The 19,280-nt window shown below is 38.5% G+C and overlaps 1 protein-coding gene across 3 annotated transcripts in view; it reads right to left on the minus strand.

Annotated features, from left to right (window-relative positions):
- Window positions 1–3,206: 3,206 nt before the first annotated feature.
- LOC118839277 (zinc finger protein 420-like) overlaps window positions 3,207–19,280 on the minus strand; it is a 32,231-nt gene continuing 16,157 nt past the window's right edge. For 2 of the 3 annotated variants that reach the window (XM_036746727.1, XM_036746726.1), the window contains 5 exons: window positions 15,762–15,942; window positions 15,134–15,289; window positions 13,522–13,648; window positions 12,402–12,497; window positions 3,207–7,251 (listed from right to left, as the gene is read on the minus strand). In XM_036746727.1, coding sequence (XP_036602622.1) covers window positions 4,562–7,251; window positions 12,402–12,497; window positions 13,522–13,648; window positions 15,134–15,166 — 2,946 coding nt within the window. In that variant the 5' untranslated portion in view covers window positions 15,167–15,289; window positions 15,762–15,942 and the 3' untranslated portion in view covers window positions 3,207–4,561. The remainder of the gene's footprint in view (window positions 7,252–12,401; window positions 12,498–13,521; window positions 13,649–15,133; window positions 15,290–15,761; window positions 15,943–19,280) is intronic. The other variant, XM_036746728.1, reaches the window with a different exon arrangement.

The raw sequence follows: 19,280 nt of genomic DNA on the forward strand, positions 1-19,280 counted from the left end.
AATCCAGTACCTTTGATGAGTCTTGCCTTTCAAATGTAATGACAAGCAAAGTGGACTTTTTGTTGTCTTATGTTTGAGTGCTTCTCAGCACTAAGGAATTTTTGATGACCTAGGGAAGGCCTAGTTCACATGAATTTGAGTAGCATGGTTGTGATGCCCTTTGACCCTAAGATGTGTATATAAGATTTGAGGTTGGTGTTTTGCCTTTGGGGGCACACTCATTGGAAGATTGTTGGTAATTTGGCCAGATGAGACTCTGGGTAGCTGTTGGAGCCCCCTCCCCAGCTTTGAAAACCCAGATGTTGGTGCCTCTCTCTCTCTGGTAACTATGTAATTCCCTCGTCAGAGAGATAGAGCCCTGTCTGTTGATTTCTCTGTGTGTTTTCTCTGTTTATGTATGATTGTAATTTTTGTTTGTATTTGCTCTGAAATTCAGGGTGCTGGATTTTCCCCCTGAACTAAATGAATGGTATATGTATGTTTGATTAAAGTAAGTTTGTTAACCCATTAAAGTTGCTTTCCTTAGAAAAGCAGATCAAGAGACCTGTGCTAGCAGCCCTTCTCTGTGCTGGTGTTGTTGGTCTTTCACCCCCACAATAGCTGTTAGCAACATTGTTGTTACAACATCCCTGGGAATTTTCATGTTGTGATCTCTTTCATGAGGTGATCAGTGGATTCTTTCAATTTCTATTTTACCCACTGCTTCTAGAATATTAGGACAGTTTTCCTTGATAATTTCTTGAAAGACGAAAGAAGGTTCTTTTTTGGGGGGGGGGGGGGGGGGGAATCATGGCTTTCAGATACTGTAACAATTCTTAAATTCTTTCTCCCTAATCTATTTTCTAGGTCAGCTGTTTTCCCAGTGAGATACTTCACAATTTTTTCATTCTTTTGATTTTCTTTTATCTTTCTTGATGTCTCAAGAAGTCATTAGCTTCCATGTGCCCAATTCTAAATTTTAAGGATTTTCTTCAGTGAACTTTTGTACTTCCTTTTCCACTTTATCAATTCTTCTTTTTAGGTAGTTCTCAGTAGATTTTTGTACCTATTTTACCTTTTGGCCTATTCTATTTTTAAGGCATTATTTTCTTCAGAGGGGTGTGTGTATGTCTGTGTGCATGTGTGCACACCTTCATTAAGCCGCTGGCTCTTTTCCAATTAACATTTTTCTTTGAGGCTTTAGATGTAGCTGTTTTGACCTTCCCTGTCACCACAGTAACTTCCTATGGTGAAGTGTTTTTTGTTGTTTGCTCATTTTTTCCAGTCTCTTCTTTCCCACTATACTATTTCCCCCTCAATTACATGTAGATAACTTTCAGCATGCATTTTTATAAGATTTTGAGTTCCAAATTTTTCTCCCTCCCTCCCTCTCCTCCCCAACACAGCAAGCAATCTGATATAGGTTCTAGTCTATTTCTTGACTTTTTACTTTGTGCTAAATTTGGGCTCTGCTCCCAGGGGTGGGTGGGTGGGGGGAGCACTGTCCTAAGCTTCAGGTTTTTCATGCTGCTGTTTTCAGCTAGTTCTAGGGGTCTGTAAGTTTTCAATTCTTCCAAATTGGTATGATGTAAGGAGAGGGGTGGTCACTGCTCTTTTGGTCTGTGCTCTGGTCTGTGAGTGATCACAAGCACTCTTTTCTGCTCTAAAACTGACCAGGGACCCCACACCTGGTAGTGTTCCTCCTTACTCTGGGACTTACTCTGAGACCCAGGACTGTGGCCCAGACCCACATATGGGCAATGCAAGAGGCCATCTCAAGGGACAGCAAATGCTTCCCTGTAATTTCCTTTTGACCAAATGTCTAAACCCTTCACATCTGTAGGCTGAGAGCTCCAAAAGCCACCATTGCCACCACTGATTCAATTTCTCCTAAGGCCTGCTATTGCTTGCTGTGTATGGCCTGCACATAGCCTTACACCCTAGTAAGGAAGACTTTTCTTACCAACCTTCTAAGTTGTCTTTGGCTGGAAAATTGTTTCACCCTTTCCTTTTTGGTTTTGTCGCTCCAGAATATTTTTTGAGCCATTACTTTAACATTATTTGGAGTGAATTATTGAGCACTCAGGAGAGCCCCTGCCTTTACACCTCCACCTTGGCTTGATCCCTTTGTATCCATTCTTTATATAACTGTATATAACCAGTATCTCTTCTTGATATACCTTGGACATGAAGCCTTTATGAGGGAAATTTACTGGAAAGGTTTTCCCCGGGTAGTTATTCCATTTACATTGTAGATTCATTGTTTTTTTTTTTTAATGTGATTTAATTTATTTTCTGCGATCCTCTGTCCCTTTTTGGGTGAACTCATCCCCTATACATAACTGAAACATATGTACTCTTTGTGGTTCTTCCAATGTGTTTGAAGGGACTTTTATACCTATGTCATGTATGCTTTGGAATTAATCTTGGCATAGTGTGAGATGTTGGTTTATACCTAGTTTCTGCTAGATTGCTTTCCAACTTTCCAGCATTTTGTAGTGATGAGGAAGTCCTGGCCCCATAGCTGGGGTCTGTTTATTTAACCCATGGTTACTATACTCTTTCATATATTATATACTTGAGCTAATCCATTTCTCAAGCTTTTTAGGTCATTACTCCCCCAGAAATGCAAAGAGAGCATCTGAGGCAGGTTTTGAACTATTTTCCTGATTCAAAACCTAGTACCCTATCTGGTACAATTAGTGCCTTCCTCTACACTGTTCTGAATATCAATCTGAATGAAAAGTGACTAAACTGTCTACATATTTTACCCTAAGTCTACTATGAGACTTATAGCCCATGAAATAAATAACAGCTAACTTTTCCATTGTAATTTTATACTTGCAAAGTTATTTACAAGTATTTTTTCATTTGTTCTGCATATCAACCCTAGGATGTAGTTGCTATTATCCTCACTTTGAAAATGGGAAAAAATCAAGCAGGAATAGGTTAAATGACTTGTGCAGGGTAACAAAGCTAATGAGTGTTAGACACTTAAACTCAGGTCTTGTGGCTCCATGGGCAGCACACTATCAACTGTGGCATCTAGCTACTTAAATAAAATATTAAAAAAATAAATATCCAAAAGGATAGCAAAATATTTATACCAGGACATTAAGTGCCACCAAAGAATAGGAAACAAAGTGAATACTAATCAATTAGGCTAAAGAAATTATGGTATATGAATACAATGAAATAATATTGAGAAGTAAGGACAAATATTAGGATTTCAAAGAAAAATTCACTATATTTATAGGGCTTTAGGAACAGTATGAAGTTTGAGATGTGTAACAAAGTCTATACTGCAGCACGAGGCCTTCCTTCATTACTCAGATCTTTAAGTTTTAGCTCCAGCATGATTTCTTGTATAATCAAGCATGGGCTCTACATAAAAGCCTTGACAATGACAAAAGGCATTGCTTTTATAAGCCTCCTTTCCAGTATGAATATTCTGATTTCTAGAGATCTCCTTCTTCTAGAGAAAATCAATTGCTCTATTGAGCAATTTCTCTCCACTATGAATCTGTTATACAAAGTAAGAGATGATCTCTGGTTGAAATCCTTCTCCCACTATGTCCATATAGGGTATCTTCCCCAAATAAATTTTCTAATGTTGAACAAGCTCTGTACTCTATGCCTTTCCTCATTCATTATAGTGGTAAAATTTCTATCCAATAGGAATTCTCTGATAAAAAATAATGGATGACTTTTACTCGAAGGCTTTATCACACTGGTTACATTCATAAGGTTTCTTTCCCGTGTGGGTTCTCTGATGAAGAGGAAGACTAGAGTTGTGTCTGAAAGACCTTCCACATTGGTTACATTCCTAAGGTTTCTCTACAATGTAGATTCACTGATGTTGACTAAGAGACACCCTCTCTCTGAAAGTTTTGTCAACACTGATTGCATTCATAAGGTTTCTATCTAGTGTAGCTTCTCTGATGCATAGCAAGACTAGAATTCTGTGTCAATCTCTTTCCACATTGATGACATTCATAAGCTTTCTCTCCAGTGTGGATTTTCTGATGTGCAAATTCTGTGTAAAATCCTTTCCATATTGATTACAATCATGAAATTTCTCTCCAGTGTGGCTTCTCTGATGAATGGCATGACTGGAATTCCATGTGAAGCCTTTCCACATTGATAACATTCATATGGTGTCTCTTCAGTGAGAGAATCGTGGGAATCATGTGAACCAAACTGACTCTATTTTGAGACTTAAATTTCATTTTCTTGTAAATTCTACCTGCTTGCTAATCATAGGGATGGAGTGACATTCTGTTTCATATCTAGAAAAATCTACCTGCTTGCTCTCCCTTGCCATTCACAAAACTTGCTCGACATCTTCCCAACTTGGAAAGTCTCTAATTTTCCTCCAATTGGAAATCATACTGCCTAATCTTATATCCTGTTTTTTTCCCATTAAATGTTTTCTTTCAATGCATAAAAAATCTCTCTCCTCTGGTATTTGAGATTCAGTGCTATGTTGAGGATGTTTGGTCCTGATTTGTTATGCAAATGGCATGCATTGCTTAATAAACCAATATGCTCCGAAACTCAAATTTTTGTTTCCTCACTTATTTCAGATTTCACTCTTCACACTAGTGTGGATTCTCTGATGTTTGGAAAGATGGGAGTTCTGTGTGAAAGCTTTTCCACACTGATGACATTCATAAGGTTTCTCTCCAGTATGGATTCTCTGATGGCAAGCAAGTTTGGACTTGTGTGTGAAAGCCTTTCCACACTGATGACATTCATAAGGTTTCTCTCCAGTGTGGATTCTCTGATGTTTCAAAAGATTGGCATTCTGGGTGAAAGCTTTTCCACACTGATGACATTCATAAGGTTTCTCACCAGTGTGGATTCTCTGATGTATTGCAAGACTGGACCTATTTGTGAAAGTCTTTCCACAATGATGACATTCATAAGGTTTCTCTCCGGTGTGGATTCTTAGATGTATAGCAAGACTGGACTTATTTGTGAAAGTCTTTCCACATTGATGACATTCATAAGGTTTCTCTCCAGTGTGAATTTTCAGATGGTAAGCAAGAAGGGCCCTATATGGGAAAGCCTTTCCACACTGATTACATTTATAAGGTTTCTCTCCAGTATGAATTCTCTGATGTACAGCAAGACTGGAGTTCTCTTTGAAAGCCTTTCCACATTGATTACATTCATAAGGTTTCTCTCCAGTGTGGATTCTCTGATGTAGAGCAAGTTTGGAGTTCTGTTTGAAAGCTTTTCCACATTGACTACATTCGTAAGGTTTCTCTCCTGTGTGGATTCTCTGATGTACAGCAAGACTGGAGTTCCGTGTGAAAGCCTTTCCACATTGATTACATTCATAAGGTTTCTCTCCAGTGTGGATTCTCTGATGAAGAGGAAGGCTGGAACTATGTCTGAAAGCCTTACCACACTGATGACATTCATAAGGTTTCTCACCAGTGTGGATTCTCTGATGTTTAGAAAGATGAGAATTCTGTGTAAAAGCCTTTCCACATTGATTACATTCATAAGGTTTCTCTCCAGTGTGGATTCTCTGATGTGCAATAAGAGAAGAGTGTTCACCAAAAGCTTTACCACATTCACGACACTCATGAGGTTTCTCTCCAGTGTGGTTTTTCTGATGTACAGAAAGACTGGAGCTGCATCGGAAAGTCTTTCCACAGTGATTACATTCATAAGGTTTCTCTCCAGTGTGGATTCTCTGATGTACAGCAAGTTTAGAGTTCTCTTTGAAAGCCTTTCCACAGTGATTACATTCATAAGGTTTCTCTCCAGTGTGGATTCTCTGGTGTACAACAAGACTGGAGTTCTGTCGGAAAGTTTTCCCACATTGATTACATTCATAAGGTTTTTCTCCAGTATGGATTCTCTGATGTACAACAAGCATAGAGTTTTGTGTGAAAGCCTTTCCACATTGATTACATTCATAAGGTTTTTCTCCAGTGTGGATTCTCTGATGAAGAGGAAGGCTGGAACTATGTCTGAAAGCCTTACCACACTGATGACATTCATAAGGTTTCTCACCAGTGTGGATTCTCTGATGTTTGGAAAGATGGGAATTCTGTGTGAAAGCCTTTCCACATTGATTACATTCATAAGGTTTCTCTCCGGTGTGGATTCTCTGATGTGCAGTAAGGGAAGAGTGTTCACCAAAAGCTTTACCACATTCATGACACTTGTGAGTTTTCTCTCCAGTGTGGTTTTTCTGATGCACAGCAAGACTGGAGCTACATAGAAAAGCCTTTCCACATGGATTACATTCATAAGGTTTCTCTCCAGTGTGGATTTTCTGATGTGCAATAAGGGAAGAGTGTTCACTAAAAGCTTTACCACATTTATGACACTCATAAGGTTTCTCTCCAGTGTGGTTTTTCTGATGTATAGCAAGACTGGAGCTGCGTCGGAAAGCCTTTCCACAATGATTACATTCATAAGATTTCTCTCCCGTGTGGATTCTCTGATGTGCAATTAGGGAAGAGCGTTCACCAAAAGCTTTATCACATTTATGACATTCATGAGATTTCTCTGAAGTGTGGTTTTTCTGATGTACAGCAAGATTGGAGCTGTGCTGTAAAGTCTTTCCATTTTGATTATAATCATAAGGTTTCTCTCTAGTATGAATTTTCTGATGTTCACCAAGAATAGTTCTCTTTCTGAAAGTCTTTCCACACTGACGATGTTCATAAGGTTTCTCTCCAGTGTGGATTTTCTGATGTTGAGCCAGTTTGGCATTCTGTATGAATGCCTTTCCACAGTGATTACATTCATAAGGTTTTCCTGGAGTATGAATTTTATGATGGTCAATAAGCTTTGAGTTCTGGCTAAAGGCCTTCCCACATTTATTACAAAAATAAAGCATTTTTCCAGTATGACATTTCTTTTGTCTGATGAGGTCTGAACTCAAGCTGTTGGCTATTTCCCCTTGATTACCTTGATATTTTTGTACTTCCAGAGGCTTCTCATATGATTGAATAAGCCCAGCTTTTTCAGTTCCATATTCCCTATTTTCACTATGCAGAGAAAAATCATTTTCTGAAGTCATTTTCTGAAACTGAATTAGGACCGAGTATTGTCTGAAACCCTTTACATCTTTATCAAATTCACAGTGAGTATTTTGATTTTTCTCTATCTCGATATTTGAGTCACAGACTTTTCCCAAACTGAAGTCACAGGGAGCATCACTCATGAATCTTTGCTTGGGAGACTCTTCCACAGAAATCCTCAGCTTTTCAGTAGTGTTAGTCATTTCAAACCTGGTCTTTGCACCTGAAGGAAACAAACATACAAAGAGATACACAGGCATATAAATAAATCCTCTTCTCTCCACTGAAAGGGAACTAACTTATAGTCTATCTCCCAAGTCAAAAAGATGAGTTTTGAAACTTAATGGGCAGAATAAATCAATTAAGAATGGCACTAGCTCATATCTAGAGGATGATTAAATTTAAAAAGAGCTTCACAAACAATAATGGTGGATGCTTATAAGAAACCTGTGTCATAGGTAGGGTGGGAGTCTCATTATACTTTACAATTCAAATCATCAACTCAGAATAGCAAAGTCACAGGACCAACATCTGTGAAGGAGAGACTAGAACTCAAACCCTTCAACTGAACATTATTCTTTCCCAAGCATGAGATGGCTTTTCTCTATTTTACTTCTAATCCTTCATTCAAATGCCTTTTGTTGATTATTCTTTTTATGTATTGTTTATCTAAGCTTTCTGCTTTTCTATATTGACCAATTTTGATGCACTATAACTTGGTCATTTTTTGTAAATTTCTTGTGATGAGCTGAGAAATAGGTTTATACCTTTCATCTGTTATGTATTAGTTTTCAATGTTTTATATTCAACTTTTCTTATATTCTATTCAGATCCACAGATATTGTGCCATGTGCTGCACACTTACTAAAAAAATGATATTATTTCATTATCTATCATGTCTTTGAGCATAATGCAATTCTACTGGTAATCCTTTTTAATCATATTTTTTCATTTGGATATATGTAACTGCCAACCCTTTTTAAAAATTTTAATATCCAACAGTGGGATCAGATTTTTTTATGTCTCATGATTTTTAAAAGATAGATATTATTCATTCATTTTAAAATTTTTATCTTTGAATGCCTGTGTTCCCTAAATATAAAAGAAAAAACAGAGTCCTTGTAATAAACACGATAAAAAGAAATCCATGAACTTCCCACATTTCAAAAATGTTATGTCTCATTCTGTCTCTTCAGACCATCATCCTTCTTTCAGGACATGGACAACATGATTCACTCTTAATCCTCTAGCAGCAGATTCCATTTACTGGTTCATGAACACGTTAGGGGTTTATGACTATGGTCTAAGGGAATCTGAGCTAAAAATTCTTTAATGGCACCTTAAACAGTAAGTAATTGCACAATTTTGTTACAAGTAATTTTCTTCCTAGGATAATAAGTTTATGCATGTTTGAAGCATATATTTCTTTATACAGGGATCCCAAATCGTTATAATCAGACATACAACAATTTTGATGTTCATGCAGTGATTACATCAAACTGACTCCTAAGGAAAAATGTTCTGTTCCCCAACCCTTCATCAAATTGTTTCCAAACTCCCAGAAAGGTTTGACATTCAAGTGGAAGTCAGTTTCCAGTAGATGGTCAAAGGTATGCACATACCCACATTTGCTTTCTGTAATGCACTGCACCACAGTAGTTCCCTCATTCCAGGGTTACCTTGTAATTTGCATCTCATCAATGATGTAATCATCAGACTAAGATGTTACAAATGTTTGCATTCTCGCAGTGCAGATGACAGGTTCTTTAAGAAACATGCTAACTAGGCATGGACATTGTAAGACATGTTGAAACCAGCAGGGACCATCACAACAATTCTCCAAACAAAGACATTAAATTGCTTCTCACTAGTTTTTGATTTGAACTTATTTTCTGCTTGTGTTACTATTCTTCTATTGAGCAGATTTTCAAAGGATCTGGTTGGCAACATAGGCCAGTCATTCTGTAGGGTTTCTGTTGAGGGTGTAGACAGTGTGCCAGTGGTAGAAAGAAGAAACTTATTTCTGAAGAATTCTTTCTTTATTATAGAAAAGCATTGTTAAAAAAACAATATAGGCAAATGAACTTTATAAATGAAATTTATCTTTAATATGCTACTTATAATTAGCAAATCAAAAACTAAAATTTTTATATATCAACTATATATAACATGTGTGTAGCACCTGGCACAATATCTATGGATCTGAATAGAATATAAGAAAAGTTGATTTTATATATAGAGAGATTCTTTTTGGTCACTGGTTTGTGGGCTAAAAATAAAAAACAAATTTCCATCCCTCAGCAAGAGAGTTAGTAAAATCCTCCTACAATTTTCTACCTCACCCATGTGTGAGTGAGCATTTTCAGCACATTCTGGTTATAAAACAAAATACAGAGGGGAAGAGAGCAGAGCCTAGCAATCAGGAAGACCTGAGTCAAATCCCTTCTCAGGTACTTACTAGTACTGTGACCTTGGGCAAGTCACTTAGTCTCTTCTTGTCTGTTTCCTTACAGTATAATAAGCATAATAACAGCATCTGCACGACGGCGTTTTGAGGATCAAATGAGATAATGTCCACAAAGCACTTAGCCCAGTGTCTGGCACATCACAGGCACTATATAAATGCTGTTTATTATTCTCATTTTTGTCATTATTAAATCAAGTGGATGCAGAACCACATTGAAAACTGAGTTTGGTGGCAATTGAAGCAAATGTTGCAAAACTTTGTTCAAAGAAAAAAAGTCCAACTTTGAAATGAATTTCATATATTCCCATTATATTTAATAACTTCTAAGTTATAACTTATTTGAAGAAAATAATGCTTTTTATATTCAACAAAATCTAAAATAAATTTAAATTGAAGTCTTACAGCTAATAAGCAGGAAGATTTGTTGTAGTTATAAAAATAAATCTTGCAGAAAGGCCCATGTTAAAATTTCATAATTATTTTATACTTATTTATGTTTTGTTTTCATAATTTAAGAATAAAATTTCATATTTTATAAGAATACATTGTAAAGAAAGTATGACAAAAGTTGTCCAGGTCACTACTGTAGAAATTAAACACATTAATTAATATGTATAATATGAGTGGTAGTTTAAATTACTGCGGAGTTGTACAGCACACTTATTCTTGAAAGAAGTTTTAAGAACCAAAGATTTTGGGAACCACTGCTCAGGAATCATGATTGTTCATGCACTGATCAATGTAGCTACAGTATAAATTATCCTACTGGTTCTGTTCACTTACCTCTTTATCTGTTCTGACAATTCTTCCCAGTTTCTCTGAAACTATGCCTTTTATCATTTCTTAAGGTCCGACAACCTTCTATTATATTCTTAGATTGTTATCTATTTAGTCATTTCCTAATATATGGACACATTTTAGTTTTCAGTTTTTTACAACAAGAAAAAAATAGCAGCTATAATTGGTGTTGTGTCTATGCATCTTTTTCCTCTTTTTTTTAATCCCTTTAGTATACAGCTCTACTAGTGGCTATCACTGGGTCAAAGGACATCCAGGTTTGTGAGACTGGGGGCAGAGTTCCAAACTCTATTACAGAATGCCATCCCTTCATCATAATGCTGTGTGTGTGTTTGTATCAAGGGTGATTTTTTTGATTAATCGTATCCCTAGCACTTAGCAGAGTGCCCTGAACATAATAAGTTCTCAATAAAAGTTAATTAGACTGTATTACTAGATTGGGTCTTTTGCCTCAGACTATTCCCTCTTCTTTCATTCCCATTTTTTTCCACTAATTTTCAATCCTTGTCTGCTATCACCTCTACTGCCACAAATAAAACCAGGTCTCCTGGATACTCGAAGAAGTCTCACTTGGTCCATTCATCCCCACTAGATATTGCCCTATATTTTTCTCCCCTTTCACTGCTAAATACTAGAGATGGCCATCTATGATTGGTGTCTCCAACGCCTTTCCCTTTACTCTCTTTGAAACTCTCTGTAGTCTGGCCTTCAACTTCCTTGTTCAACTAAAACAGTCCTCTGTTTGGCCATCTCCAAATGGCCAAATCCAATGGCTTTTCTCAATCCTCATCTTTCTTGACTTTTCTGCCACCTCTGACACTGTTAATCAGCCCCCTTTTCCTGGATCCTCTCTTCTCTAGGCTTTAGAGCCACTACTCTTTCCTGGTTCTTCTTCCATATTCAAAACTAAACTCATCTTTCCACCAACTTTCCCATCTTCTCACTTGCTTATTGCTATTGAGGGCACCATGCTCCCAAGCATCCAACTTCACAACCTAGGTGTCATACACTTCTCATCATCTGTCACACACTCACAACCCCCATTTCAATATTTTGGAAAGTCCTCTTCATTCTATTTTTGTACCCTCTCCCTCATAGACCCCATCTCTCCCAACATTGCCACTTTCTTGGTTCAGGCCTGTGTAACCTATAGCTGAGGTAGTGCAGGGACTTTCTGCTTGTTATCACTGTCTCATTTCTCTCTCTAGTCCACTCACTCCTCCACAGAACTGTTAAATCCATCTTCCTATATAAAGCACACTTCTGACCATGGCACTACCTCCTCAGTAAGCTCCAGTGGCTCCCTATCACCAGGATCAAATACAAAATGCTCTGGTTGCTAACATCTTTCATCATCTTCCCCTCCCCTACCTCCCTAGTCTTCTTTCACCTTACTGTTCCTCCTGTATCCAGTGATACAGGACTCCTTTCTCTTCCTTAAATAGCATCCTCCATCTTCTGACTCCCTGTGTTTTCCCTGCCTGTCCATTATGCCCAGAATGCTCACGCTGGCTTCCCTGAAGTCTCACCTAACAACCTGCCTTCTACAAGAAGTCTTTCCTAGTCCATCTTAATCTTCATGCCTTTCCTCTCTTGATTACCTCTAACTGTTCCTGGCTATAGCAGGTCTCCACATAATTGTTTGCATGTTGTCTTCCCCACTAAACTGTGAACTCTCTGAGAACAGGGGTTGTCCCTTGCCTTTCTTTCTATCTATGGCACTTAGAACAGTGTCTGGCACATAGTAGGTGCTTAATAAATGCTTGCTCACTTGAAGGTCTAGGAAAGAACTCAAATGGGAGAGCTTCAGCCTATAATGCTTTCATAAGATTTCCATATTGCAAAGTTCTAAACAGTGATGTCTTAGAGGATCACAGATTCATCACTAGAAGGGAAGTAAAAGGCCATGGGGTTCAACCTCCTAATTTCACAGATGAGGAAACTGAGGCTTAGAGGTTCAGTAACGTTCCCCATATTAAATAGCTAAAAAGCATCTAAACAAGAATTCCAAGTCAGGTCTTCTTACCTCCAAGACCAGCATTCCTTTCACTACAACACAGATGCTTCTGATGGTAACGCCCCCATAGTCTGGCTTCAATCTCACTCACCTGGACAGGAATTCCTTGAGCCTTTTTGATCCAGGATCCATGATGGTTCTCTTTCTTCAAACTGGGAGATCAAATCTTCTCTGAGAACTGGAATTCCTTGGCATGGGGAATAAAGGAAGGATGAGGATGGAGAGACACTTATACTTTACACCTCTTTACGGATAAGGGAAGTATAAGCAAGGACTACAGGGTGGTTACTGGGACTCATCAAGGATGGGCATGGAGCGCAGGGAGAAGACAATGCAGCTAATTTGGAACTATAAAATACTCTCTTTGCCTGCCTCCTTCACAGAAGGATGGACACACTGCAGACTACCCAGCTAGTAGTTCAGTGGTGAGAGCCCTGGTCCTGGAGTCAGGAAAACTTGAGTTCCAATCTAGCCTCAAACATTTAGTAGCCGGGGGCCCCTGGGCAAGTCCCTTAGCCTCTGTCTTAGTTTCCTCACGTAAAAGATGGGGTTAATAATAGCACCCAAATCACAGGGTATTGTGAGGACCAGATGAGATAAAATTTATAAAGTACTTAGCATAGAGTAAGTTTATATAAATGCTTATTCCTTTCTCTTTCTTTCCCACCATCTGGGCTGGAATTTCGGGGAAGAATGAAGGAAGCAAAAAGATAAGTTTGCTATATGAAAGGCAAGACTGGAAGCGGAAAAGAGCTAAAAATTCAGGCTTGTCAGCAAGTAGAGCTTTTTAAACACTAGGCCCATCCCCAGGAGCAAGGGGTTTTCTTGTTGGGGAGGCGCTTCACTTCACTGCCCTTCTTCAAGGAAAAATTGCATGAACAGTTTTTACAGACAAAAATCATTTCCACGTGGAGACTAGGCTAGGTGATCTCTGAGATGAGTTCCAAGTCTGGGAGAGTATAAGCCTTATTTGTTTGGCAACTTGAAGTTACTTAAAATAGGAAAGAGACAGCTTCAGGAGCAACAAAGGAAAGTCACAGCTTGCTATCACAATGCAACCACATTTTGTCAGGAAAACCAGGCAGCAGGAGCACCCTGTTGAGAGATCACCAATTCTGCCTTTCTAATGAGTGATAAACACTCAGACCTTACATGCTAGAGAAGGAAGACACTCCTTCAGATTCAGAATTCCCAGGGAAAGTTGTGTTTACCCACGAAGAGCAGGTTCTGGGAGTTTTCCAGCATCACCTCCTCGTACAGCTTTTTCTGAGAATTGTCCAAGAGGCACCACTCCTCCTGGGTGAAGACCACAGCCACATCCTTGAATGTCAGTGACTCCTAGCCATCAAAATTCACAAGTTAGAGCTGAAAGAGACTGAAGAATTCATCCAGTCCAATCCTCATCAATGTACAGGAGGAAACTGAAGCACAGAGAAGGAATTTCCTAACAGTCACATGATTTATAAGTGTCAGTGTCAACATTTAAAAGCATAGTCATTAACAGCCCAACGTAATACTAAGAAAAGCATTTTATATTTGGAGTTGGAATAAAGCTGACAAACATCTTATTATGAAATGCTTCTCCCCATAAAATGAGAGAGAAAAATATGTGTTCTAGAAATATGGTATGAGGACCCATGGAAGAGAGAGATGATGTGAAATTCCTCCCTCATCAGAGCTCTCAGAATGATGTTAAAAAAAATTCTATAAAGATTTTGTGAGAAATTGGCAAGTACTGTGTATTCTGGGGAAAACGATGCCACTTGTGATTAATAGAGAGCAAAGAAAAAGGAATAATGTAGTTAATTTTCTAAAAATCTGAAATAGCCCCTTATCTATAAGAAAACATAAAGAGGATTCTTAAAAGATAGTAATAACCATTTGGTTTGAGTAGTACGCGACTGAGAATGGATAAGATTTGTCACAAACAAAATACCTTATGTCTTTGCTTTATGATTGCTTTCACCTGTTAATGGCATATATTCATTAATTTTCATATTTCATCATATAGAAATACAAGAGTAATTATGATGGGGAAAGAACCATTCCTTTATTTATTATAAATTAATATGTTATTACCTGGGGTTGGAGATTGAGCCAATTCATGAGGAAGACATTGCCAGTTTATGAGAAATAAGTTATCTAAATATAACACTAAAATTCTAGGACAATGGAAAACAAGTCAGGACAATCAGTTAAGAGGCAGACCGAAGGATACAAGAGGTTGGCCAGATGTGAAAATGACTTGAAATATAAGACGGGTCATCTATTTTTTCCAACCTGTTACATGTATAACACGTGTTTGGCCAATGCATTTTTACTTGATGCCCTCTCAGCCATGTCCATTAGTGTTAGGATTCACTTTTTCAGAAGTTCTATTACTTAGGAACAATTCTCAATTATGTATAATGGGGGAGAACTTAAAAATCAAAGACAGGAAGGCAGCAAATTGAGTGGAAAATTATTGCTAGAGATGGAAAAGAGCTAACGAAAATGTTCACAATAGAAGAGAGCAGGGCAGTGTTGTTAGTACTGTATTCAATTTCATATGTACTTTTTTTTTTAAAGAAACCATTATTAGGTAGGAAAGATTAGCAATTTCATAGACAATCTCCTATTTCTATGGAAGCAACCATGTTTGCTGATGTTAGTCAAATCCAGGGGTGGGGAACCTGTAGCCTCGAGGCAAACAGCACAGGGGATTTGTTTTGTGAAGTTTGGATTCAGTCAAAGGGCTGTACTTGAGAACCTAAAGGGCCACATATGGCTTCAAGGCTGCAGGTTCCCCACCCCTGGTCAAGTCTGTGGTTGCACTGCACTCACCTGCCATGGGTGTCTTTGGGGTCCAGGAGCCATTCCCTCTGGTTCCAGGCTTTTTGCTTGGTTCAGGTCTTAGTCCTCTTCAGGCTGAGCAGTACAGCAAGAAGGATCTCAGAGGGGGAGACACCTTTCCCTTCACCTCCTAGGCAGGAGGCTGGCCTACAAGGATTTACAGAGGGTGAGGTGCCAAAGGAGTTACAAAGTTCCTGGAATTGTCCTCAGGGTAGAGACTCCAACCAGAAAAGAAGGACAACAGGTAGAATAAGACTTGTAAACAAGGATGATCTAAACTCAAAGACTACCTTTCACTTTCTCTTATTTCTTCTCTTCTATCCCAATGCTCTCACTTATCTTCCTATAAAGAAACCTGAAAGGCAGGAAGGGGTTTGGAATCCCAGATGGGATGAAATCAACCAGTCTCAATGACTTTTAAATCAGAGCTCTCCATCCCACTGAGCTTATGGGTGAGTTCCAAAGGTAAGGCAAATGTGATCCAGTGTTAAAGCAGCAGCTGGTGCCCAAGAGCATTTGAGATATCATGGAAAGCCTAGACAAGAAGCCAGGGCTGAGAGCTGGCCCAGGAGCTAGGTCAGGAAGGAGGCATGTTTCTAATATCCCTGTAAACACTCACCAAGAGGTCAGACTGGGAAGATGAGGCCCAGTGGAAAAGGCATTCAGCAGACACAGGAGCAGGATCTGGGTTCAAACCTACTTGGGCTTTTCAAATGCACATCTGGTTTCCAGGAGGAAGGGTGATCTCAGCTCCAAGAGAAGGCAGTGATTTCAGCTTCAAGGCTTCCAGCTAATCTGCTCTGGTGAGAGAACCGAACTGACTCCATTTTGTGAACAACTTCCATTTTGAGACTTATTCCCATAAATCACCTGATTTGGGGGATATTCCACCCGCCCACTCTCCCCCTCCCAACTTGCAAAGTCTCAAATCTATTCTCCAATAAAAAAAGATTATCTAATCCTGCATTGTTTTGTATCCTGCTTATTCTTTTAATGTATAAAAATCTGTACACAACAGATTGCTGAGGAGCCCTGAACTCAGTTTATTATGCATGCTTTACTACAAAATTGCATTCCCCAAACTCTGTCTTGTCAGTTATTATAATTCACCCATGACAGTTTTGGGGAAGCCATCTAGGAGTCAACAAGCTTGTATGCCTGCCAAAAGGAGTGCATGACAGCTTCAGGACAACATGATCGCCACTTGCAGGAAAATGTCACACCACCATGACGAACCCTGATGAGGTCAAAGAAAAATTTTATGGAGACCTGGAGATCCATATCATCAATGTGCCAAAAGAGGACAAGCTTATAATTCTGGGTGACTTTAATGCTAGAGCAGGCTCAGACTACCAGACTTGGCAGGGCGTCCTAGGGAGGAATGGAATTGGAAACAGCAACAGCAATGGTCACTTACTCCTGAAGACTTGTGTGTCTCATGACCTTCATCACCAACACTGTCTTCCATTTACCTAAACGCAATAAAACTTCATGGATGCACCCTCACAGCAAACATTGGCATTTAATGAACTATGTGATTGTAAGGAGAAGAGACAGGATGTGAGAGTGATGAAGGCAATGTGTGGTGCAGAATGCTGGACTGATCATAGACTTATCTTTTCCAAGCTAAATATTCGCATTCAGCAAAAGCAGCGCCCCCAAGGCAAAATGACTACCAGAAGAATTAATGTCAACAGATTAGAGCACTTCTCTGAGTGGGAACAGTTTGTTGCTAACTTGGAGGGAAAATTGAGCCAACACACAGTTGGCAACAGTGAAGAAGAAAAGGAGTGGGCAGCTTTCAGAGAGTCGGTGTACAGTACTGTAACTGGATCAAAACACTTGGAAACATCAAGACTGGTTTGACAGAGATGATGGGGAAACTCAGAGGCCGCATAAATTCCTACACTGTCCATATCCCAAAATGCACTTTATTCTCTATCTTTTATCCATCATCTCTCACTCAGGAGGCAGGTAGTTCAGATCTTGATAATTCTCCTGCAATAGTAGTCATTACAATAATCATAGTTACAGCATCAGTTAAAGTGTGGCCTTTACAATATCATTATTGTTATCAATCAGTCCCCTGATCTTACTCACTACACATTATTTAGTTTATATAGCTCTTCCCAGATTTCACTTAAATTGCCTGGCTTGTGACATATTTGTGACATTCTGTGTTCCATTCCATTCTTTTGTCAAAATTTATTCAGCCATTGCGCTACTGTAGTTTCCAGTTCTTTGTCATAACAAATAAAGCTGTTATGTATTCAGACACTTAGGTTCTTCTCTTCTTTGATTTATGGGGAAATGTCCCCAGTGAATCAAAGGGTGTACACAACTAGCAATTTTTTCAGCTTTGCAGCTGTAAATTAATGTGCCCATTTTCCCACAGTTGCCCCAACATTGGACGTTTTGAGTTCATCTTTGCCTACCGCAAGTGTGTGAGGTAGAACATGAGTTTATTCAATTGCATCTATCTAAATATTATTGATTCACAACATTTTAACTTAAATTTCATTTTAAAATTAATGAACAATTTCTGTCCCTCGGCCCTAATCTCTCACAGGTAATAATGACACAAAACACTTGTACCAAATATCCAATCAAGAAAAATTAATTCCCTCCAGTAGTTGTGATTCTTATCTTATCACCTTTACCAGCCTGAGACAGGATCTTTCCAATTATTATTGATTTGGATTAGAAATTACAAACATGAACCACATTTTCATATGGTTATTAATTTGCATTTCTTCCTTTAAAAATTGCCTGTTTATTATATGCCTATTCTGTCTATATTTCATATGCTTCTATATAATCTGTATCTATTCTTTATATGCCTTGAATATGAAACCTTTATCAGGGAAATTTGCTTCAAATCTTTTCCCAAGTTGATTGCTTCTCTTAACATTTTAGATGCATTATTTTGTTTGTTTTCTGTTGTTACTGTTGTTTTTGGAGGGGGATTTGGGGTTAAGTGACTTGCCTAAGGTCACACGGCTAGTAAGTGTGTCAAGTGTCCAAGGCCGGATTTGAACTCAGGTCCTCCTGACTCTAGGGCCAGTGCTCTACTCACTGCACCGCCTACCTGCCCCTGTTTGTTTTTTAACATGATGAAAACTGGCCGTTTTATTTTCTGTGATGCTCTCTGTTCTTTCTGGTGAGGAACTCGTCCTCTATCCAAAACTGTATTTTCTCTATGATTCCTCTAATATGTTTGATGGGATCTTTTCTAAGTCATGTATCCATTTGTAGTTTATGCCAGACTGCTTTCCATTTTTCTTTGTACTTTGTAGTCATTGTAAATCCTGGCTCCATAGTTGGGTTCACTGGATTTACTGAACACAAGGGTTACTATATTCATTTTCCTTAGAATATCATGCATCTTATCCATTCAGTTTCTCAAGTTTACTTTTAAGTAGTCAAAATAATTTGGATGACTCTTGCTTTGTGCTGTAGTTTCAGATTTGGTCCTGCTAGGCCTCCTTCTGAAATATTATAAGAGGCTGTAGAAAGAGATATAGGAATTCATTTTGATGAGAACACATATTGGATGGGACCACAAAAGTCAGCAAGTCCAACCTCACTTTAGTGATGAGTCACAGAGCTAGAGAGCATCTGAAGCAGGATTTACTCATCTTCCTGATTCTAAACTGAGGGCACTATTTGTTACTACTAGTGCCTTTCTCTACACTGTTCTGAATATCAGTTGAATGAAAAATCACTAAACTGTCCACCCATTTTAGCCTACTAACTCTACTATGAGACTTCTGATCCAAGGAGTTACATAATAAAGATGACAATTATGATGAAAATTATTATTACTAGCTAGCATTTCCATTGTCATGTAATGTTTGCCAACTTCTTAACAAGTATTATCTCATTTGTTCCTCTTATTAGCCCTGTGAATCAGGTGCTATTACTATCCCCATTCTACAGAAAGGGAAAATCAGGCAGGAATAGGTTAAGTGACTTGCCCAGGGTCACAAAGCTAGTAAATGTTAGAGACTGAATTTGAACTCAGGTCTTATGGTTCCAGGCATGGAACTCTATCCAGCAGAATCTAGCTGCTTAAAGAAATCATTACAAAAATAAATACATAACAAAAATATTATACCAGGATTTTTTGTGCCACCAA

The sequence above is a fragment of the Trichosurus vulpecula genome, chromosome 2 (genome assembly GCF_011100635.1).
Source record: "Trichosurus vulpecula isolate mTriVul1 chromosome 2, mTriVul1.pri, whole genome shotgun sequence".
Classification (NCBI taxonomy): Eukaryota; Metazoa; Chordata; class Mammalia; order Diprotodontia; family Phalangeridae; genus Trichosurus; species Trichosurus vulpecula.